We start from the raw sequence: 23,877 nt of genomic DNA, 5'->3' as shown, positions 1-23,877 counted from the left end.
CTGGTGGGTTTATGGCTTTATGCACCGTCGCCCGCCATCTTCAAGTCTAGCAACCAGCCACCCTATGGCAAGTACCACTTTCGCTGCGTGGACTGCTCACTCTGCCGGACATCGCCACTGTTAGCCCTCTTCAACGACCGACACCACACCGCACCACTCATGCGACATAGGTGACCACTCTAGTATGACTTCCATGCACGCTGTAGGTATATCATTGGCGTAGATCTCCGTAACCGCGGTTCGACATATGCATGTGATGTTTGCGAAGTATTTGTTGTATATATCATAGATACACCGCTAGGTACCTCTATCTTAGTAGTTACTGGCACTGACCCATGGGACCCAGATGGCCAGGGTCACTCGACATCTTGCGCTGGAATCTCTAACGAGAAACCGGATAAACAAACAACCACCATGGCTGCCAAATAGCGCTGTAAACGTAAAACTCCTATTATATGTCAAATTGTTATGAAAATGCATAGTATCCAAATATATTAAGGCAAACCTCGTTAACATTCCTCTTTACTTTTTGCAATCCCTACTGAGTCAAAACCTATGACTGAGCAGAATTTCTATGTTCCTTCTTGCAAATCATTATCAAAACTGTAGCCCAGCATACATGAAATGTCTAAGATGTCTAATCTCATTTTACCACCTATCGATGGAGTGTGTAGCCTCCTAGAGACCATCCTTTATGAAGCAGGAAAGTTCTGATGAAAAGACTGCACCATGCATGAACATTTTGCTAAATCCATGGACATTTTTCATTCATAAAACATTTTTCTGAAGTTCACAACTATTTTCTAAACATTGCATGAACATACTTATAAATACATTACCATTTTTAAAATTCATGTTTCTAAAATTTACGATTTTTTTTAAGATTTAATTATACTTTTCTAAAAACGTGAATATTTTTCAGATATCCATGGGCACCTTTAAAATTCATGGCTTTAAAAAAATTTATTAATTATTTTCTTACAAGTTTCGAGACTGTTTTTTGCGAAACAGTTTTTAAATGAAAAACTAAAGCAAACAGGAAATCCAGAGGAAAAAGAAAAAGCTAGAAAACGGGATGAATGTGCCGACGTAGACGCCAAACTGGGCCGGCCCTCACAGCCTCGCGTCTGCGCTAGCTGCTACCTCGAGATCTGCCGCATTGAGCGCTCCTCCCTGTTTGGGGTTGGGCCCCGGCGGCGGCGAACCACCCGAGGCGGCACGCGACAAAGGCCGGCGAGGGCGGCCGCGTAGCCGAGGCCTTTGGTGCCGTCAAGGTCCACAAGGAGGGCAGCGTGGCGTTGCCCCAGATCTGGCGCTGGGGAGGATGGATTCGGCGCACCTGTCAGCTTCCCGGACCCGGGCAGGGCGCCCGGCCGCACCATGGCCGGCGATTGCTGCAGAACTGCGGCCATTGCTGCTCGGAGCGTGCCGATCGTTTCTGGTTAGTTAATTCCTCTTTCAATCATCTCACTTACAGCACTTATTTCTCTGTTTCCCCATCGTTCAGAGTAACCAAATACACTTGCTGCTGATCGATATTAACACTTAGGATTGCACATTTCTACTGCACACATCTAAAGCTACACATAATCACTTGAACCAATGAAATAAACCACTGTCAACCCAGATTAAAGACCATCATATGCGCATTGTACAGTACAAGTAAGGGAGTAACGTCACACAGTACAAGTACAAGTTTATAAACTGAAGTTTTGCAGGGATGTCCACAACCGATTTAGTCCAGATGACGAAACCATCGTGCAACAAGGAGAAACTAACTTGTCGTAACCGCACAAAATGCTCAAATTATTCAGGGTAAGACCCTCATGATTACATCCCAATGTATCAAGGGCCGTATGCATCGTTCTGATGCAGAGGCCGGGGTGAACCCCCTTTTCGAAAAAAAACATCCCAATGTATCAGAATAACAAAATAATATTAAAGTCTTACATTTACCACAATAATTTAACAATAGTAAAGTTATAAATATATCAGAAGAGCTAAACATCTTCATCTTTTTTTTTTGAGTCGCTAAAATCTTCATCTTTATTTAGAGGTAAAACAAGACACACGATATTAACATTTGCTGCTGCAGATCATCCACACCCTGGTTAATAGTCAAGAGCTCTTCTTCAATGGATTGCAGCACAGACACTGCCTCCTTCGGAGAAAACGCTTATTCTACGGCTGTGTTCTCTGCAAAGCTTGCCCACTTCACGACCACAAAGACATAGACTTGATCGTACACCTTGTCAAAGAGCCGGAAGTAAGCAATTCTCCATGTCTTCTTGAACAGCAGTGCACAAAACACCATCCAGAGTCCCACCACAAATCCAAGCACAAGACCAAAGTAAAACGTCAGTGGATCAAATTTTTGGTTGCTGTTGGCGACATCTCCCTGGATGAAAGGATCATTTCCTGAACAATTCTTGTGGACAGGAGGCCCACAAAGTCCATTGTTGCCAATGTACATAAGTGACGGGTTCTCGGAATTGAGGGTGTCAAGTTGGCGGCCAGAGGGTATCCTTCCAGACAAACTGTTGTAGGACAGGTTCAGGGCGGCCAGAGATGTCAGATTTGACAAGCTCGATGGGATTTCACCAGAAAGCTTGTTCTGAGAGAGGTCAAGAGATACCAGTGACTGCATGGTGCCAATCATGCTTGGAATTTCTCCACTCAATTGGTTTGATGATAAGTTCATATTCATTAGTGCAGCAAGCGAAGTGATGTATGTAGGAATTTCACCAGTCAGGGAGTTGCATGATAAATCAATGCTCACAAAATATGCAAGTGTTCTGCCAAATAAGTATATAAGTTGCTGCCCTTTTGTCTGTACTGACAATATATGTCCTAGCTGTTCAACATTCAGTATGCTGCTAGTGCGTAATTTTGTGGTTCCATGAGATTCAACAGAACCATCCATACCAACGGATTCCTGTTGTAATGTTCTCATAAATGTTAGGTTCAACAGATGCTGAGGTATTGCACCAGAGAAGCTGTTGCCTGATAGATCTAAGTATCGAAGATACCCAAGCTCTATTATGTCAACTGGAATATTATCAGAAAAATTATTGTGGCTCAGTATGAGAAAATGTAAATTCATCAGCTTTCCTATCCATGCAGGTAATCTTCCAGAGAACTTATTCCATGACAGATCCAAGAACTTCAGACCTGTGTTGTTCTGCAAAAATGCTGGCATTTTTCCTGATAAACTGTTATTGCTGAGTATAAAAAATTGTATGTTGGGGATTTCAAAACATTGGGGAATTTCACCCTCCAAAATATTGTTCGACAAATCCAGATACACCAACCATTCAAGTTTGCAAATAGACTCTGGAATATACCCACCAATTTGATTTGAATGCACAGACAATACTTCAAGTAGTGAGGCTCCAAGGTTTGATGGTATTGTTCCTGAAAATTTATTGTTGGAGATGTCTAACCATGTGATATTATTTGGCAATGCAGGTATTGGGCCAGTAAACCGGTTTGAATTGAGAATGAGTTTCTTAAAAGCCATGCGATCCAGATCTGCTGGCAAGCTGCCACTTATTTGGTTGTTAGAGATATCCAGTGATGTGGCATGTGAAAATGCAGACCAAAACCAATCAGGAAACTCGCCCTTCAAACCGTTGCTTGAAATGTCAAGCCCAGTGGTTTTCAGCTGCTGAAGCCAAGGTGGAAACAGAGGACCCATCTGGCAAGATCCAAATGATGCATACTTCAGAGTAACGGGAGGACGCCAATCAGAACTCAGTACAATCTTCAAATTATTGGAAGAGATGTCTATTGCCCTTAAACTTGTTAGATTTATGAAGTGTTCTTCCGTGATCACTCCAGTGAAGTTATTTTCCCTTAGGGCCAGAGAATTCAGATTAATAAGAGAACCTATTTCAGTGGGTACAGTTCCACTGAGAAGATTGCTTGAGAGGAGAAGTTCAGTCATATACATCAATTTCCCAAGATTGGCTGGTATACTTCCCGTGAGCTGATTGTTATAGAGTGCAAGGGAGGTTAGAACTGTCATATTCCCAATCTGTGGTGGTATAGTTCCAACAAGGCTGTTTGAATAGAGGTATAGTATGCTCAACCTAGTGAACTCACTAATAAAGTCTGGCAGAGTTCCAGTGAAATTGTTGATACTAAGATCCAGCTCCTGCAATTTTTTCCAGGTGCATTGTGGCAAACTCTTCATAAGCACTGCTATGTCGCCATTTATGCCATTAACAGAGAGGTCGAGGATTTCCAAACTGCAAAGATTCTTATAGTATCCTGTCATCATCATGTTCGTGTTCTCATTGCGTGAAATATCAAGGACTTGAAGGTACGTCATGTTTCCTAGTGTGTCAGGGAGCTGGCCGAATAACCTGTTATCCCCAAGATCGAGGTACTTCAAGGTTGTCGCTTTCCAAAACCAACCATATGTGAGTGAGTGCTCAAAATCATTTGAGGACAGGTCAAGCTTCTCAAGTTTTGTGAGATTAAGGTGCAGAAGTGATTGGTTTGCACTATCAAGTGAACAGGAAGAAAGATGAATAACCCTCAAAGGTGGAATCATATTGAGGGTATGAGGCCAGTCAGCTATCCCTGAGAGCTGGACTCCGTTCATGCTAAGGAACTGCAGGAAAGGTAGCTTCGCCAGCCAGGTGATGTCCATTGAGTACATCATAGAATTACCAGTTTGGGCAAGGTCAAGATACTGCAACTTAGACAGATTTCCTAGCTGAGAAGGCACTCTACCGGCAAATGGTATACCAGAGAGGTCAAGGTATCTCAAGTTCGTCATGGAGCCCATTAAATTAAGAATTTTGCTATTTGGCCCTGGTAAACAGTTCATGCTAAGGTCCAGGTGCTCTAAATGCTTCAAGGAAAGTAGAGAGGGACTTATCTCGCCGAACAAAGAATTGTCATGTTCACATGGATCATAGTAGCCCCAGGGGTTGTCCTCCACAATTGTACTGCGAAGGTGAAGCTTGACGACATGGCCAGTTCGATTGTTGCAACCGATGCCTCTCCACCGGCAGCAATCTTGGCCGTCCCATGAGATGAGGAGGTTGGCGCTGTCGCTTGTAATGCCCTTTTTGAAGGAGAGCAAGGCAGCCCTCTCGGCCGGGATGCAGCCACCCCCATGGGCATGCGGATGCTGGGGTTGTAGTGCATCATTTGTGAAGAACGAAAAGATGCTTATGCTGATGAGAGCGAGCAAGAGATTGATTGTGCGACGCATGGTGAATGAATGATTGAGTTGTCTAGCTGGGTGTTAGTATTTAGTTATGTACCAGAGGTATATATGTCCATAACTTGTCAAAGTCCCCGTGGATGCTTGTTCAATCATACAATATACAATATTGTATCATACAACTATACAATATTTTGTGCCCATCTGTGATGGGAGTCACCAACTACTCCACTAGTTGGCTGACTCCTGACTGCAACCGCACTGTACCGTTGGCATCAAAGTCAATTGATCCTGCTGTATATGTGGCGTGCACTCGACTAGGTACTACTCCAAACCTGACCAAAATTTTGTTTTGCAATTTCGCTGAAACCCTATAGTTTTATATGTTTAAACTGGATTGCAAGGAGCATTAGTAGCACAAATTAGCTGGTAAGACTATAGCTTCTACGATAGTTGGCCGGATTTTGAAGCATGCCCTTGGTCCCAAACAAAAGAAATAAATGTTGCTAGAAGAAAGAAGTTGGTTGCTGCATTGGATGGAAAATTATGCAACTGTTAGTGAGCGCTGGAATACGTGTTGAGCTTCTTTTTTATTTGAGGTTTATACTGATTGAGCTTTGCAACTTACTTAATGGCACGGGCATTGATATATTTAGCAGGCCCAACACGAAGCTAATGACAGGGGTTATTTTAGCCTGAATTTTATAAGGTCCTGTTTGGAGAAACATCGAAGAATCAGATCTATGGAGCACCCCCAAGCCACAAGCCCACAATCATCAAAAGGTGCCGTCAAGGCAGCTGTCTGCGCCATGAGCTTTGGAATACGTGTTGAGTTTTTTTTTTTTTTGAAGTTTATACTGATTGAGCTTTGCAACTTACTTAATGGCACGGGCATTGATATATTTAAGCAGGCCTCTGCCTCCCCTACTTTGAATCTGAGTTTTATAAGGGTCCTGTTTGGAGAAACATCGAAGGATCAGATCTATGGAGTAGCCCCTAGCCACAAGCCCACAATCATCAAAATGCAGAACTTATTTCTGGCTAGCTAATGACAGGGGTTATTTTAATCAAAAATAGGACAGGGGTTACTATTTTAGTATGACCAATTAAGAACCAACCTTGCTGAAGGAGAATGAGCGAGTAACTAGTGGTTTGTGGTGAGCTGTTTTCCTGTTGCATATGGAATGAAGATTTCTCTTCTTCACCTGCTAGGTGCTACCACTATGCTAGCTCTATATTTATAAGTTCCCATTATGTGGAACTTGTAGTCAAGTTGCAACAAGTAGAAGGCTTGATGATGGCACCTAAGCAAATAAATATTGACCAGTATGTATGATTTTTCTTCTTCTTTTGCATGTGTATATAAACTGTTGTTTGTTTGATGATTGTTGTGCCAGTTTGGATACGGGACACTGCTGTTTGTTACATACTCTATTTTTGTAGAATACCTGTTGGCTAAATTATTCTTATGCCAAGATCCAGCAAGCAAAAAGGGATTGAAAGGAGCATTAGTAGCACAAATTAGCCGGTAAGACTGTAGCTTCTACGATAGTTGGCCGGATTTTGAAGCATGCCCTTGGTCCCAAACAAAAGAAATACATGTTGCTAGAAGAAAGAAGTTGGTTGCTGCATTGGATGGAAAATTATGCAACTGTTAGTGAGCGCTGGAATACGTGTTGAGCTTCTTTCCTAAGTTATTTCATCACATATAACACATATATTTTTGGGGTAATTTCGAAACTGGAACACACACCTTGACTATAAGAAATCATATAAACTGAACTGAGATCGTAATGTTTCCTGATTGTGTATCTTGCTGTATGGTTGCCTATTGGTAGTCTTAAGACCCAATATGTGTCCATAGTCATCTATCCATAGTCCTAAGCCCCAACAACTGAATCTTCAGATTGCTGATTGTAAAGATATGCTTAATTATGTGAGCTTTCAAACTAATCGCCATAGGTTTCCACTCATACAGATACTCTGCCTCGGAAATTTCTTTGTTTTACTAAATGTTTTCTTATCAAAAGTCCACAGTATTAGATTACATGGTATGATCGTTGCTTATTTTATATACATCCATTCTCCTTGGTTTGATTACATGTTAAAAGGATTTTATTTGTTTTGGTTCTAGTCGTCTCACTAACATCATCTTGGTGCAGCAAATATATGGTCTTGCTTTATCTGTTATCATTTGTTTGTTGGCGAGCCATTACTTGATGACTTGATTTGGGCTCTGCGGATTGGCTTCATGAGAACGTTTTTCTCAGTTTTGGTTATGCGTTACTAATTAATTTGTGTTAGCAGATTGACTTTTTACTGAGTTTATCTTAGCGGGACTTGTAATTTTCTAAACAGTAGGCTTTGGGCTCTTTTACATAAGGGTTAGGTTTCTTCAGATTCATGTACCCTGGCGCTACAGCATTACACCATTGATAAAGCTTCTATACAATGGTGTTTAAAGCTTAAATTAACAATTTCATCAGAGTTCAAGCATTACACTCTGTTATGTTTCTTGCCAAGTGCTCTATGTAATGCTTTGTAGTCCCAGTGTGACTTCTCTGTTTTCTTACCTGTCAGGTGATATTTTATATTCAGTCTGATCATGGAAACAATGTAAAATATTTCATCTTGACCTATTGCATCCATTTTTTCTGTTTTAGTACAGTATATGTATGGGTGCGCAAAATATACCTATTTACCCTGTTTGAGGTGTAGTGTAGTAGTAGAAATTTTTATGTACAGTCAACTATAATTGATTAACCGCAAGGCTTCATACATGTGTACGAAAATAAGCTAGTACGTAATATAAATGCAAAACTTTTGAATGCCGTAATCTTCGTTTCGTTGTATGACCTACAGTTAATGCACATTCTTACATCACAATAATGACATACCTCAGCCGGTAAAACTGTAGCTCCAACACTAGCTGGCCGAATTTTGAACCCTGCTCTTGATCTCAAACAGAAGAAAGAAACGCTGGTAGAAAGAAATTGGCGGATGGCTGCACTGTATGCAACAATTATGCTACTTAATGGCACAGACATTGATAAGTTTAATCAAGTCTCTGCCTCACTATGAAGCCTGATTATTAGAAGTGTCCTATTTGCAGTCTTAATTAATAACTGACCTTGCTGAAGGGGAACGAGTGAGTGACTACACCAGAACATTGTTTGTTAGATGATTGTTGTGCCAATTTTGGTTTGGAAGTTGGTGCACAGGATGATGGAAAACCCAATTTCGGAAGAGATAGCACCTTCTGGAGCAATTGCTGGTTACTCCCTCCGTTCCTAAATATAAGACCTTTTAGATATTCCACTACAAACTACATACGAATGTATATAAACATACTTTAGTGTGTAGATCCATTTATTTTGCTCCGTATATAGTCTATAGTGAAATCCCTAAAAGGTCTTGTACTTAGGAACAGAGGGAGTAGCTAATTTCTCTTCAATCATTTCTCTTACTTATTTCTCTGTATACCCGTCATTTAGAATAACAAATTACACATGCCCGAGTCTAAATCTTGTTAAATTCAACATTTTGTGGATTGCGCACTCAATGATATTTCTACTGCACACATTTGGAGGCACCCCAGACTAAGTACTCTCGTACTCTCGTACTCTCACCCCAGCTGGCACGCAGCCCCACACCCTCACCTAATTAACTCACACACACTTGAGTTGCGCCAACGTACAGCATCAGGCGTGACACTTCATTGCATCTTTTGTTAAGGATAAGCTTCACCCGTAGTTAGTCACTTAAGCTAGCTACTTCACTTAATTGTCAGAAGCTTATCCATCAGGCAGAATAACACAGCAATCGCCACCAAAGTCAAAGTAGACTGAAAAATAATCGCCACCAAAAATAATTGCCCATGCACCGTGTCGGGATTACCTTTTCTTTTTGACAAAGGATTGCTCCCCGATTTCCCTTTTTGCGTCAAATACTTGTATTACTCATATGACAGGTTAAATTCAGTTTGACCACCTAACAAGACGACAGTGCGCTGTTGAGTTCTACCATAGATCACCAGTATATAGCTTTACAGAGTTTTGACATCAACGCACATGAGTAATACTAGTGTTCTGTCCTGCCATGCTGTGTCCGAATTCATGAATTAAGAAAGCAAATCTTCATCTATCTCTGTTTCCAAACAGTCTGAGTCAAGTTGAGTCACTCAACTACAATGGGAAGATTACTCCATTATCTAGCCAGCGCCAAACTTTCAATTAAAGCAGAATCTCTGCCTCCAGTGCATCGTGACATGATAAAAGCTGATGGCAAGATGTGAACATTATGGCCCCTGGCCACTGCTGAGTACCATATGTGTTCAGTTTCACCCATCATTGTTACTCCTACTTAACTAGCATCAGTTTGTTGCATTCTTCTTCATAAATAGTCCTTTTAGTATTTGTCTTCTTCAGATTATCCGCTCTTCAGGCCATCAACTATTTAATCTGAGGGCAGGCCCCGGCTGTCGCTCCCCAAATATTACGGTCCAAAGTTTTTCATCAGGCTCCTTTAGTTGTATTCAACTCTTTTGTCCGCTCATCGCCTCATCGGCCACCTTTAGTTGTATTCAGCAGTGGCGGAGCTATGTTGAGGCCAGGGGGCCGCTGGAATAAAGTATCACAGATTACAGCTACAAGTTTATAAACTGAAGTTTTGCAGGGATGTCTACAACAGAAAAGTGTTGAAATTATTCAGGGGAAGACCCCCATGATTATTACAACCCAGAAGAATAGTAAGGTCCTACATGTATCTGAATAACTAAACAATTCTGAGGTCTTACATTTACCACAATAGTTCGACAATAGTAAAGTCATAAATGCGTCACAACAACTAGACATCTTCATCTTATTTAGAGGGTACAAACAAGGCGCACGATATAACATATGTTGCTGGAGGTTTTCCACACCCTGGTTAATAGTCCAGAGCTCTCATTCAATACGTTGCAGTACAAACACTACCTCCTTAAGAGAAATTGGTTAGTCTTCATCTATTTTCTTTGCGAAGCTTGCCCACTTCACAACCACAAATACATAGACTTGATCGTACACCTCGTCGAAGAGCCGGAAACAAGCAATTCTCCATGTCTTCTTGAACAGCAGTGCACAAAACACCATCCAAAGCCCCACCACAAATCCCAGCACAAGACCAAAATAAAAGGTCAATGGCTCAAATTCTGCCTTGCTGCTTTCGAGATCGCCACGGATGGAAGGATCATTTCCTGAACAATTCTTGTGCACAGGAGGCCCACAAAGTCCACTGTTGCCGATGTACATAAGTGACTGGTTTTCAGCACTGAGGGTGTCAAGTTGGGGGCCAGAGGGTATCCTGCCAGACAAACTGTTGTAGGACAGGTCCAGGTAGCTCAGAGATGTCAGATTTGACAAGCTCGATGGGATTTCACCAGAAAGCTTATTCTGAGAGAGGTCGAGTGATTCTAATGACTGCATGGCGCCAATCATGTTTGGAATTTGTCCACTCAACTGGTTTGATGATAAATTCAAATTCACTAGTGCATCAAGTGAAGTGATGTCTGTAGGAATTTCACCAGTCAAGGAGTTGCATGATAAATCAATGCCCACAAAATATTCAAGTGTCCTGTGATATATAAGATGCTGGCCTTTTGTATTTACTGACAATATTTGTCCTAGTTCTTGAGGCCCAATTCCGATCGCAAATTCACTGGGATCATGTAGGAGAAGATCATACGTATCCATGTATTCCTCTTGTAATGTTCTCCTAAATGTTAGGTTCGACAGATGACAAGGTATTGCACCAAAGAACCTATTGCCTGATAAATCCAAGTATTGAAGGCGCACAAGCTTTGTTACGTCGACTGGAATACTATCAGAAAATTTATTGTGGCTCAGTATGAGAAAACGTAAATTGGCCAGCTTCCATATCCATGTAGGCAATCTTCCAGAGAAGTTATTCCATGCCAGATCCAAAAACTGCAGACGTGTGTTGTTCTCTAAAAGTGCTGGAATTTTTCCTGATAAACTGTTGTTGCTGAGTATTAGATATTCTATATTGTGGATGTCAGGACATTGAGGAATTCCACCCTCCAAATTATTGTTCGACAAATCCAGATACTTTAGTTGTTCCAATTTGCAAATGGATTCTGGAATGTAGCCACCAATTTGATTTGAATGCATACACAATACTTCAAGTTGTGAGGCTTCAAGGTTTGATGGTATTGTTTCTGAAAATGTATTGTTGGAGATGTCTAATAGGGTGATATTTATTGGCAAAGTAGGTATTGGTCCAGTAAGCCGGTTGGAACTGAGATAGAGCTGATCGAAAGCCATGCCATCCAGATGTGTTGGCAAGCTGCCACTTATTTGGTTGTTAGAGATGTCCATATATGTGGCATTTGAAAATGCAGGCCAAAACCAATCAGGAATCTCGCCCTTAAGAGCGTTGCTTGAAATGTCAAGTGCATTGGTTTTCAGCCGTTGAAGCCAAGGTGGAAAAAGAGGACCAATCTGGCAAGATCGAAACCATGCAAAGTCCAACGTAAAGGGAGGGCACCAATCTGAATTCAGTACAATCTTCAAATTGTTGGAAGACAAGTCTATTTTGTTTAAACTTGTTAGATTTGCAAAGTGTTCTTCCGTGATTGTTAGAATTGTGTCGAATATTATTGTACAAGTTAGGTTACAGTTGGACTTGGAATCGTACGGTGTGTAGACAGGATATGGAGTCGTGTCCTAGTAGGACACTTGTATCCTAGGCCTCTCATATATAGCGGGGCTAGACACACGATGTAACCTATGCCAACATAATAGCACCGAAATGCAGGGGAAGCCGGCGGCATGTGCCGGTGTCCAGGGCGACCGGGTGCGGTATTGTAGCGGTGTCATGGGGAGGAGCGCCCATAGTCAGGCCCCGGGGATGTAGCCATGTCGGTGAACCTCGTTAACAAATCTCGGTGTCGTGCTCGTGTGATTGCTTGGTCCTCGGATGATCGACGGTATGCCTCGGATTTATTCTAATAGTGATCACACCAATAAATCTATTGTTCCTTAGGTCCAGATAGATCAGATTAATAAGAGAACCTATTTCAGTGGGTACACTTCCATTGAGATGATTGTTGGAGAGGTCTAGATAGGCTAGGCTAGTTGAATGCATAAGCTCTGGTGGTATAGGAGCAGTGATGTTGTTATTCGAGAGGTCAAGTGCAGTCAAATACATCAAATTCCCAAGCTCAGCTGGTATACTTCCGGTGAGGTGATTGTAGCTGAGCTCAAGGTAGGTTAGATAGGTCAAATTTCCAAGATGTGGTGGTACAGGTCCAGCAATTTTGTTGGCCCGGAGGTAAAGAGTGGTCAAAAACCTCAAATTCCCAAGCTCGGGTGGTATACACCCGGTGAGGTCGTTAATACTTATGTCCAAATAAGTCAAAGTGGTAAGGGCACCGAGTTCAGGTGGTATATTTCCATTGAGGTGATTGTTGGAGAGGTCTAAAGAAGTCAGACATGTCAAATTCCCAATCTGTGGTGGTATAGGTCCAACAAGGTTGTTTATGGAGAGGCTTAGTATGCTCAACCTCATGAAGTCACTGATAAAGTTTGGCAGAGTTCCAGTGATATTGTTGGAACTTAAATCCAACTCCTTCAATTTTTTCCATGTGCATTGCGGCAAACTCTCCAGCAACACCTGAAAGACTCCGTTCATGCAAATATCAGAGAGGTCAATGATTTCCAAACTGCAAGGAGTCTTAAGTTTTCCTGTCATCATCAAGTCCACGTTCCAATTATGTGAAACATCAAGGACTTGAAGGGACGTCATGTTTTCTAGTGTGTCAGGGAACTTGCCGAATAGTAAGTTCCACCCAAGATCGAGGTAGTTGAGGCTTGTGGCTTTCCAAAACCAGCAAGATCCAAGTGAGTGCTCAAAGTAATTCCAGGAGAGGTCAAGCTTCTCAAGTTTTGTGAGATTAAGGTGCGGAAGTGATTGGTTTGCACTATCAAGTGAACAAGCAGAAAGATCAATAATCCTCAGAGATGGAACCATATTCAGGGTATGAGGCCAGTCAGCTATCCCTTTTAGTGTTATTCCCCTCATGCTAAGGAACTTCAGGAAAGATAGCTTTCTTAACCAGGTGATGTCTGTTGAGTACACATCTGAATATGAATATTCACCAGTTTGGCCAAGGTCAAGATACTGCAACTTAGACAGATTACCAAGCTGAGAAGGCACTCTACCGTTGAATATGGTATGCCAGAGAGGTTAAGGTATCTCAAGTTCCCCATGGAGCCCAGTAAATGAGGAACTTGGTTATTTGGCCCTAGTAAACAGTTCATGCTAAGGTCCAGGTGCTCTAGATGCTTCAAGGAAAGTAGAGAGGGACTTATCTCGCCGAACAAAGCATTGGCATCTTCATATGCATCATAGAACCCAGTGGGGTCGAACGTCACATCCGGATTGTGAAGATGAAGCTTGATGACATGGCCAGTTCGGTTGCTGCAACTGATGCCTCTCCACCGGCAGCAGTCCAGTCCGTGCCACGAGGCGAGGCGGTTGGCGTTGTCGCTTGTAATGCCCTTTTTGAAGGAGAGCAAGGCGGCCCTGTCAGCGGGGATGCAGCCGCCACCATGGGCATGCTCATGCTGGTTTTGTACTGCACCACTTGCAAAGAATGAAAAGATGCTTATACATATGAGTGTGAGCAAGAGATTGGTTGCGCAACACATGCTGGATGAACGAGCTGTCTCGCTGGAAAAGCAGTGCATACAGACTCATGGTGTCTATGGCAAAAGTACCCATCCTTCAGGGAATTCGCTCAAGTCTGGTTCATACAAATTTGTGGCCAGACTCTGGAGGGAGTCACCAGCCACTCAACTAGTTGCCTGACTGCAACCACACGTACGGTACTGTCAAAGTCACTCAATTATGTTCTATATGTGGCCAAATTCTTAATCTGACCAAATTCTTTCTGGAGCAGGGCTGGTTACTATTCCTAATCTGAACAAATTCTCTCTTTCGTTGAAACTCTCTAGAGTTTTCAACATCAAACAACATACAGGAGCAAAAAGGGATTGAAAAATTCATAAGTAGCAGAAAATAGAACTGTAGCTCCAACGCTAGCTGGCCGGATTTCGAACCCTGCTCTTTGATCTCGAATAGAAGAGAAAATGTTGGTAGAAGAGTGCAGTGGGTTACTGAAGTGTATGCAACAATCATGCAGCTCTTAGTGTGTGCTGGAATACGGATCGACCTTCACAATTTACTTAATGGCACAGGCATTGATAAATTTAAGCCTGGACTTTAGGAGAGTCCTGTTTGGAGAAACATCAAGCAAAGAATCTGATATGTGTGGAGCAATCAAAATGCAGATCTTTTTTCTGGCTATTAATAATGGCATGAGTTACTATTATTGTAAGACCGATTAAGAACCAACCTTGCTGAAGGAGAATGAGTGTGTAACTAGACCAGTGGTCTGTGTTGAGCTGTTTTCTTGCTGCATATTTGTTGCAGATTTCTTTCCCTGACCTGCTTGGTTGCTACCACTATGCTAGCTCTGAGCTACTTATATTTATATGTTTCCATTTTGACAAATTTGTAGTCAAGTTAGAAGGTTAATGATGGCACCTGAACACATTAATATTGACCGGTATGATAAATTATTCTTGTGCCAAGATTCAGTGAGTAGTCCTTGTGGAGTTGAACTGAAGACGCTGCCGCTTCTACATTTTCTGCACTTGGAGTTTATGTTTTTGGGGAGTTTGCCTCTATGTGGTCTCAGGTTTACATTTTACTTTTGCTGCTTCACTAACTGAACTTTGAGCTCTAAATAAAAAGCTGGGCTGAAGCTTTTGTCCCAAAAATTTTTTATATTGAACGAGTGGTATTAGGCGATGGGGCACAACACTTTCTGACAGTAGGCCATTTTTATTTATTTTTGGCACTAAGGAGGACGGGCGACTATGCTGAATATAAAACATACAGCGAATAAGGTAAGGAGTACATCGTTTTGCTATGCCGATGTTTTTCTTTTCCTGTGTGCAAATTTTTTAGATCACAGCATTTCTTGAGGCCAAGAAGAAAGATTGAGATATGACTTATCCATGTTGGTTCCACGCACAACCACACAGGTCGTAGAGACTGGTCATGTCAGCACTGTTCAACTGAAGACTGAAGATGCCTCAAGTGTCGAATCTGACGGCTGTCCTCGCTTCTCCGTCTTCACCGCTGCTCGGACGGTCTAGATCCCTTCCTCACGCAGTTACCGTTAAGGCGGTGCCGTAGTTAGTCACTTAAGCTGGTTGCTTAACTTGATTCTACCTGCAAAGAGGCTGGGTTCTCTGAATTGTCAAAATCCTATATAGTCGTATATATACACCATATGTGCGATTCTCATCTGACAGGGGCTGAATTCCCCAATTTCCTGTCCGAATTTGAGTGTGGTTTCTTCCCTTGCTTGTCGGATTAGTAGTAAGGTCTGACAGGTCTGCACACGCATGGACCTGTCATCTGTACGAGACTCCACGGTTTTGAAATGCTAAGTGGCATCCTGTGTTGTTACTTGTTACCGTGGAATTCTTGCCCATGAACTTGTGTTGAGTAGAAGCTGACATTTTTTGCTCTGTATTGCAGATTACGTATGGACAAACAAAAAAAAAGATCCAGATCTGCCCGATCTGCTGGACATTAATGGTGATGTACTGGTGTCACGAGCTGAGGCTACATATACCGGCCAAACGCAAAAGCGAGGTTAGTCAGCCGATCGGTGGGACGTGTGTGTGGCATTGCTCAAGCACAACCAGGCATGAAGATGAAGAGATGCATCGTTGCTAGCATCCTGCTCATGAAATGCTTTGGTTCCTCATCAAAAAAGAGGAATCTCCTTGTTTGATGAAATGCTACTTACAGATGATCTGGTCCCCAAGGACATTGCCATGGATTTTCTCATAATGGGATACTCGAATGTTTGGATGCAAAGAAATGATAAAATCTTCAGAAAGTTCCCCCAAGATAGTAGCATACAGATCAAAGCAAAGGAAAGTAGATTCCCTCAACACTTGGATCAACAACAACTTATAATCCTTTCATGGAATTTCTCTAAAATTTATTCTTGTTCATGGCCAGAATACTTGGATCTTCAAGTCAGAAGCTTTGCATTTTAGCCCCCCTTTAATAATTCACACAAATACATCACAAGGGCCCTTTAATCTCCTAATGTCATCCAAAACTGAAGTTCCACGTTGGTCCCTGCAAAAAGAAAAAAAAACCTTATCCAGGTTGGTTGCACCACGCACAACCACACAGCTCGTAGAGGCTGGTCGTGTCAACACTGTCTAACTGAAGACTGAAGATGATTGAAGTGTTGAATCTGATGGCTCTCCTCGCTTCTCTGCCTTCACTGATGCTCAGACGGCCGTTTCCTTACACTGTTACCGTTAAGGCATTGCCGTAGTTAGTCGCTTAAGCTAGCAACTTCAGTTGATTCTACCTATAATGAGGTTGGGTTCTCTGAATTGTCAAAACCCTGTATACTCTTATACATACACCATATATGCGATGCTTATCTGAGCGGGCCGAATTCCCCAATTTCCAGTCCCAATTGTCAGATCAGTAGTAAGGTCTGACAAATCCGTACTCACGGGCTTGTCATGTATACAGTATATGGCACTACTATGTCATTTTTTTTTGCGAGGGTAAAGAGTTTTATTCCATAAGAATAGGGTTACAATCGAGAGGCAAAAGTTCCTCTATGCACGGTGGTCCACGATCTAGCCATACAGGAGTCGCATTCTCAATACTACTATGTCATTGTCCAGATCCAGATCTGCCCGTTAACTTTTGAAATGCTAAGTGGCAGGTATATTTATACTTGTTAATACTAAGTGCAGGTTAAATTCAGTTTAGTTTTATTTTTGACAAATGATTGCTCCCCAATTCTCCTTTTTGCGACAAATACTTGTATTACTCATATAACAGGTTACAGTTTGACTACCTCATCAGGTATTCAGGTACAGACCATAACCAGACGACAGTGCACTTTTGAGTTCTACCATAGTTCACCAATATATATAGCTTACAGAGTTTTGACATCGACGCACATGAGTAATACAAGTGTTCTGTCCTTCCATGTTGTGTCTGAATTCTTGAATTAAGAAGGCGAATCTTGATCTACCTCTGTCCCTGTTCTTTATCAAGTCAATTGCCTCCAAACAGTCTGACTCAACTAGAATGGGATGATTACTCCATTTTCCAGCCAGCGCCAAACGTTTCGTTAAAGCAGAAAGCTCCGCCTCCAGTGCATCGTGACATGATAAAAGCTGATGGCAAGATGTGAACATTATGGCCCATCCTAGCATTGTCTGAGTAACACATTTCCGGTCACTGCTGAGTTATCAGTTGGATCGAGTAACCACCCATCCTTGGCCCGGTGGCATGCAGGGAATATTACACATCGCTGGCGCTTTTACTTGGTGGTGTCTACAAATGCAGAATCTGAATCTATAAGCATTGTCACTCCTACTTAACTAGCATCTGTTTGTTGTATTCTTCTTCATGAACAAATTCCTTTTAGTATTTGTTTTCTTCAGGTTATTCACTCTTCAGGCCATCAACTATTTAATCCGACTCCGTCTTATAAATCATATAAACTTCCCATAGTTGATATAGGTGGCAAAGATATGGCTGCTGGTGATGACAAAGGTGCTGCTGCTGGTACGTGTGCATGCATGACATGGAACCCGTGGACTGGATTCTTGCTGGGAGGGAGAATGATGCCACGGTGCAGAAGTTACACAACCGTGATAAGGGCCAGTTCTTTTGACTCGATTCTGAAGAATCGCTGCCTGGAAAATCACAATCGCAAAATAGCTCATATCTACCCCAGGAATCGTCTAGAATCACCCCCAATTGAGAGTGCATTTCAGAACCGTGAAAACTTGGCGATTCTGGCAAGCCCCTCAAAACAAAACGATTCAGTTTTAGCAAATACCCCTATTGGACCTAGAAATTACCCCAATATGCCACTCGGGCCAGCCGACCAACAGAGGCCCAAGTACTCGATTCATCCCCCTCCAGTCGCGCGTCCCCCCTAGTGGCTCGTCACCATCCAGAACAAACCCCGTCGACCTAGGGTTGGCTCCACCAGTCGGATTCCCTGCCCCGACATTGCGAGATTCGCTAATGATGCATACATGCAACCTCCACATCCATTTACAGGTGCCAACGCTTTACCACCTGAAGATGATGGTACCAGGGTCGCTACACGTGAGGCTATTGCTATCAGTCTTGTACCTTGAGATCGTCCATCTATTTGTAGTCTGCAACTCGCTTTGAACTTGTAGTATTAAGCACTATATAATATTTCCACTCTGGTTCTAAATTCTAATACTAAGCACTTTATGATATTTGCAACTTGCTTTCATGTTCAAATTAGACATGAAACCTTTAGAAATAACCAAGTGTTACCAATTCATCACTCACTTTGGTCTAGGGGCATTACAAACATTTCAGCGCACAACTTATACAACAATCACATGCTAGAATTACAAAAAAGAACCGGACAGACGATTATGTGGGCAGTTTCCTAAGGCTTGGTTTCAAGCAAAGACCTTTTTTACTATATGATGGTACAGTATGATCACCTTAACCATGAGAATTTGATCGTCTTTCTTTCCTAATTTATTGCATCACATATAACTAGATAAACAATTTGGTAAGTTCGAAACTGGAATACACACTTTAACTACTCCTTCAGTCCCAAAATAAGTGTCTTAACTTTAGTACAAAGTTGTACTCAAGTTGAGACACTTATTTTGGAACGGAGGGAGTATAAGAAATCGTATGAATTGAAGTGAGATCGTGCAGATTGAATTCTCTCGGAGTAATGTTTCCTGGCTGCTGTATCTCGCTGCTTGGTCGCCTGTCCGTAGTTTTAAGGCACAAATGTCTGCATAGTCATCTATCCATAGTCCTAATTAAGCCCTAACAACTGAATCTGCCGATTGCTGATTGTAAAGTTATATGCTTATGTGAGCTTTCAAACCAAGCGTCATAGGTTTCCACTCATACAGATACTCTGCCTCAGAGATTTCGTATAAGTGTAGGATTATCGAGGGAAGGTTACATAAAACTTGACGTAAGCCTTTGTGTAAGTGTTGGGTTACTGGAATATAATTACCGGTCGTAAGAGTACCTGACATCGGGAGAGAGGCGCTGCTTTGTCTGCAGGCTTTCGACGAGATTCTTGGACGAGACACACGAGGACGGCATGCACCTCGTGTTGTCGCCCCTCGCTTTGTCTGCAGGCTGCAGCAGGAGAGGAGCCTATATAAACTAGCAGCTCGAACCAACAGACATGTGAAAGCAAAGAGCACAGAGCAGGCTTAGCTAGCTGATCAACGCAAGCACGGCCTCAGTTGCCACTTGCCATGGCAAGCACGACCAATGCCGCGGTGATTTTCGGCATCCTAGTTTTTCTGCAGGTGTCGTGCGCCTTTTCCAGGCACCCCGCGGAAGGTAAGTTCGAGCTTCGACAGAACGTTCCGGCGGTGATGACGGTGAACGGCTTCCAGGAAGGAGAGGGGGGCGGCGGGCCGGCATCTTGCGACGGCCAGTACCACAGCGACGATGAGTTCGTGGTGTCGCTGTCCTCGGAGTGGTACGCAGGCGGGGCACGGTGCGGCAGGACGATCCGCATAGTCGACACTTCCAATATCGGCTTAAACGCCAAGGTCGTCGACGAGTGCGCCGGCTGCGACAACGAGGTGGGCGCCTCGTCCCATATCTGGAAGAGCTTCAATCTTGACACCAGCCAAGGTGAGGTCAACATCAGATGGTCCGACCTGGACTTTTAATAAACTGCAGAAAAGCATGCATGAGGACGATGTTGATGTTCACGGAGTATTTGCTTTCAAGTGTGTAATAACTGGGATATGCATGAATCCCTTAATGTGTCAGCGTCGTTTATTGGTTTCCCGGCCGTCTACGAGGCAGAAGTCACTGAATAATAATGCGATAACCTACATGCGTACATGCATGTATATGTGGTAATTTCTATACTTATTCGTGAACGTTAATGAACGTATGTTTGTAAGTGTGCAAGTCAGACTAAGGTGATCTCATCTCGCCGTTGTTAGGATTATGTGTCCTGCAACTATATTCAAATACTTATTATCATTAATATTCAGAATACCTCATATGGAATTATACATGTGTTTTGTGCATGGAATTACTCTTGCTGGAATGTACTTAAGTGTTGCATGCTTAAGGAAGCCGGTCAATTATCGGTGGAATACAATATGCTTTTTATATTGGAAAGACTATCCGGGTACGCTGATAATTGGAAGAAACTAGATCGTGTAATTAGATTACGACCCTAATGTTGATCTACATAATTAGAGGAATTTATACTCTATTATGACGCGTTGCTCACAGGCGCGTGCTTCAGGGACTCAACGGATAGGATCCACTAACAGATAAATTATATCGTGGTTGGTAGTTTGATCTGGACTCTATCCGGAAACTAGTTTAAAGACTAGGAATCTTATAACTGTATAACATGCGGACTCTTTGGAAACGCAGTATAAGAAGGTCCCTACCCCCTAGCCTCGGATATGCGATTGTGAGCGGCACCACGGAAAAGCGCGGAGGAATAGGGGGTAGACCACAACATATTTCTAACATTGGTATCAGAGCTCATGGAAGAAGATAGGAAAACTTCACAAGGGAAAGAGAGACACTCACATCATCAGGAGTTACACCTTGGTGAAGATAGGAGGCGTTGGCAGAAGAAGAATCAAGGAGGTGATTTGAGGGACAAAATCAACAGGAAGAGAAACTGGGAAGATCATAATGGAAGAGGTCCAAACTCTAGTTTTGATAAGAGGAAATTTAGATGTCATGGTTGTGGAGAGTATGGGCATTTTAGAACTGAGTGCAAGAATAAGAAGCCTTATAAACAAGATGACAAGTCTAAGAAGCAGCATCAGGGCAACAAGAAGGATAACTCTTCTCCTGATGGTACGTACAATCTATTTGTTTGTTCTGAATCATTGTTTACTACTTCAGCTTCAGATCATTGGGTAGTAGACTCTGGTTCCACTTCGCATATTGCAAGGAATAGTGCTGGTTTCACCTCTTTAAAACCCATACCGAAAGGAACTAGATTTATTTATCTAGGAACAACTGCAAAAGCTGATATCTTGGGCATAGGTGATTATACACTCAAACTCCCCAGTGGAGGAAAATTAATTTTGAAAGACACAGTCTATTCCCCTAGCATGAGAAAGAATTTAATCTCTGTTTCTAGACTGGAATCTATAGGTTTTAAGGTCTTATTTGGAGATGGCAAAGTTAAAATACTGATGAATGGAAATTTAGTTCAATCAGGAAATAGATTTGATGGTCTCTACTATATTGAGGATCTTATGGACATCGATAGGATGGACTATATGGTGACTGAACAGAACTCGGTAGTGAGGAATATAGATGGAAGCAATAATTGTTCAGAATCATATCTCCGGCATCTTCGTTTGGGTCATATCTCAAAGAATAGAATTAAAAGGCTAATTAGTTCTGGAATTTTAAACTTCAAGTGGGAAGACTACGGCATTTGTGAGGCATGTGTTGTAGGAAAAATGACCAGGGCGCCTTTTCCTAAAGCGTCAAGGTCTACTGAACCACTTGCTATTGTTCATTCAGATATTTGTGGTGAGATGTCTGTACCTACATTTGGGCAGAAGGTCTATTTCATTACTTTTATAGATGATTTCTCTAGATACGACTATGTTTACTTAATTAAGCATAAGTCGGAAGGTTTTGACATGTTCAAGTTATTTAAAGCCGAGGTAGAAAATCAGTTGAACAAAAAGATCAAGGTGCTTAGAACTGATCGTGGTGGTGAATACACATCAGGAATATTAGATGATTTTTGCAAGGAAAATGGAATTATTCACCATTATACCTTACCATATACTCCTCAGCAAAATGGCGTAGCTGAAAGGAGGAATAGAACTTTAATGGACATGGTTAGGTCTATGATGGCATATTCAGATCTTCCTTTATCATTTTGGGGAGAGGCTCTTCATACTGCTGTTTACTTGCTTAATCATTCACCTTCTAAATCTGTTAGTTCTACTCCTTATGAATTATGGAAAGGGAGGAGATCATTGCATTTATTTTAAAATAGTGGGAGGAAATTTTACACACTTGTCACTTTATGTTGATGATATACTTATTGCTTCTAGTAGTAAGGAAATGTTGGTAGAAGTTAAAACTTGGTTATCTTCTACATTTGAAATGAAAGATATGGGAAACGCTTCCTATGTTCTAGGAGTGGAAATACTTAGAGATCGGAATAAAGGTACTTTGGGTTTGTCTCAAAGGAATTATTTAAAATCTGTTCTTAAACGTTTCTCTATGGAAAACTGCAAGCCTGCTTTAGTGCCCATGGCTGTAGGAATTAAACTCAGTGAGGGTATGTGTCCTAAAACTCCTGAGGAAAAGAAGAGAATGGAGAAGACTCCATATGCTTCTGCCTTGGGATCTTTGATGTATGCCATGTTATTCACACACCCTGATTTGTGCTATACTGTTGGAGTGTTGAGTAGATATCAAATGAATCCAGGAATTGGGCATTGGAATCAAATTAAACATGCTCTTCGTTATGTTCAAGGAACACTGGATTATTCACTCTGTTTTAACCAAACGGATCTACAGTTGCAGGGCTATACTCATGCTGATTGGCAGGGTGATGTGGATGACCGGAAGTCTACATCTGGGTATCTATTTAAATTAGCTAGTGGCGCTATATCTTGGAGTAGTAAGAAGCAAGATTCAGTGGCATTATCTTCCATGGAGGCGGAGTATATTGCTGCGTCGGAAGCTGTGAAGGAGGCGGTGTGGCTGAAGGAATTTCTTTGGACTTTGAAGATTGTTGAGAGTGCTAGCAAACCAGTGGTGGTGTATTGTGATAATCAGGCTGCAATAAAGGTTTCCAGATATCCCAAGTTCCACAGCAAGATCAAACATATTGAGGGAAGGTATCACTATATACGTGATGTAATTAATAGACTTAAGTCTGTTTCTTTAGAGTTTCTACCTAGTACTGATATGGTTGCTGATCCCTTGACTAAGTCACTTCGTCAGGTGGTATTTGGTAAACATGTTCAAGCTATGGGTTTATGAATTTTTGAATGATCGTTTTGGACAAGTGGGAGATGTTAGGATTATGTGTCCTGCAACTATATTCAAATACTTATTATCATTAATATTCGGAATACCTCATATGGAATTATACATGTGTTTTGTGCATGGAATTACTCTTGCTGGAATGTACTTAAGTGTTTCATGCTTAAGGAAGCCGGTCAATTATCGGTGGAATACAATATGCTTTATATATTGGAAAGACTACCCGGGTACGCTGATAATTGGAAGAAGCTAGATCGTGTAATTAGATTACGGCCCTAATGTTGATCTACATAATTAGAGGAATTTATACTCTATTATGACGCGTTGCTCACAGGCGCGTGCTTCAGGGACTCAACGGATAGGATCCACTAACAGACAAATTATATCGTGGTTGGTAGTTTGATCTGGACTCCATCCGGAAACTAGTTTAAAGACTAGGAATCTTATAACTGTATAATAGGCGGACTCTTTGGAAACGCAGTATAAGAAGGTCCCTACCCCTAGCCTCGGATATGCGATTGTGAGCGGCACCA

General features: G+C 42.0%; 2 protein-coding genes, 1 long non-coding RNA gene and 1 pseudogene across 5 annotated transcripts; 2 read left to right on the top strand and 2 right to left on the bottom strand.

Annotated features, from left to right (window-relative positions):
- Positions 1-2,176: 2,176 nt before the first annotated feature.
- Positions 2,177-5,227, bottom strand: LOC125542452 (receptor-like protein EIX1). The gene has a single exon (XM_048705498.2). The coding sequence runs from the start codon at positions 5,225-5,227 to the stop codon at positions 2,177-2,179; it is 3,051 nt and encodes a 1,016-aa protein (XP_048561455.1).
- A 4,629-nt stretch (positions 5,228-9,856) lies between these two features.
- On the bottom strand, positions 9,857-13,971 carry LOC125542451 (uncharacterized). Of its 3 annotated transcripts, none has more exons than XM_048705496.2 (2): positions 12,195-13,971; positions 9,857-11,812 (listed from the first exon to the last, which is right to left on the bottom strand). In XM_048705496.2, the coding sequence occupies exons 1-2, from the start codon at positions 13,256-13,258 to the stop codon at positions 10,171-10,173; spliced, it is 2,706 nt and encodes a 901-aa protein (XP_048561453.2). In that variant the 5' UTR covers positions 13,259-13,971; the 3' UTR covers positions 9,857-10,170. The 3 variants fall into 3 exon arrangements, with proteins under 3 accessions (XP_048561453.2, XP_087402201.1, XP_087402202.1); XM_087546075.1 differs by having other exon boundaries at positions 9,857-11,815; positions 12,270-13,971; XM_087546076.1 differs by having other exon boundaries at positions 9,857-11,823; positions 12,350-13,971.
- Positions 13,972-19,584: 5,613 nt separating this feature from the next.
- On the top strand, positions 19,585-20,010 carry LOC125546519 (putative ripening-related protein 7 pseudogene; annotated as a pseudogene).
- Positions 20,011-20,855: 845 nt separating this feature from the next.
- LOC147978018 (uncharacterized) lies at positions 20,856-23,450 on the top strand. Its single transcript, XR_015599523.1, has 2 exons — positions 20,856-21,175; positions 22,874-23,450. It is a non-coding gene; the product is annotated as an uncharacterized LOC147978018 (long non-coding RNA).
- The last annotated feature ends 427 nt before the right edge of the window (positions 23,451-23,877 follow it).

The sequence above is a fragment of the Triticum urartu genome, chromosome 3A (genome assembly GCF_056163025.1).
Source record: "Triticum urartu cultivar PI428250 chromosome 3A, HENAU_Tu73, whole genome shotgun sequence".
Lineage (NCBI taxonomy): Eukaryota > Viridiplantae > Streptophyta > Magnoliopsida > Poales > Poaceae > Triticum > Triticum urartu.
Note: the sequence above shows the minus strand (reverse complement) of the source record. Positions and strands in the feature narration are given on the sequence as shown.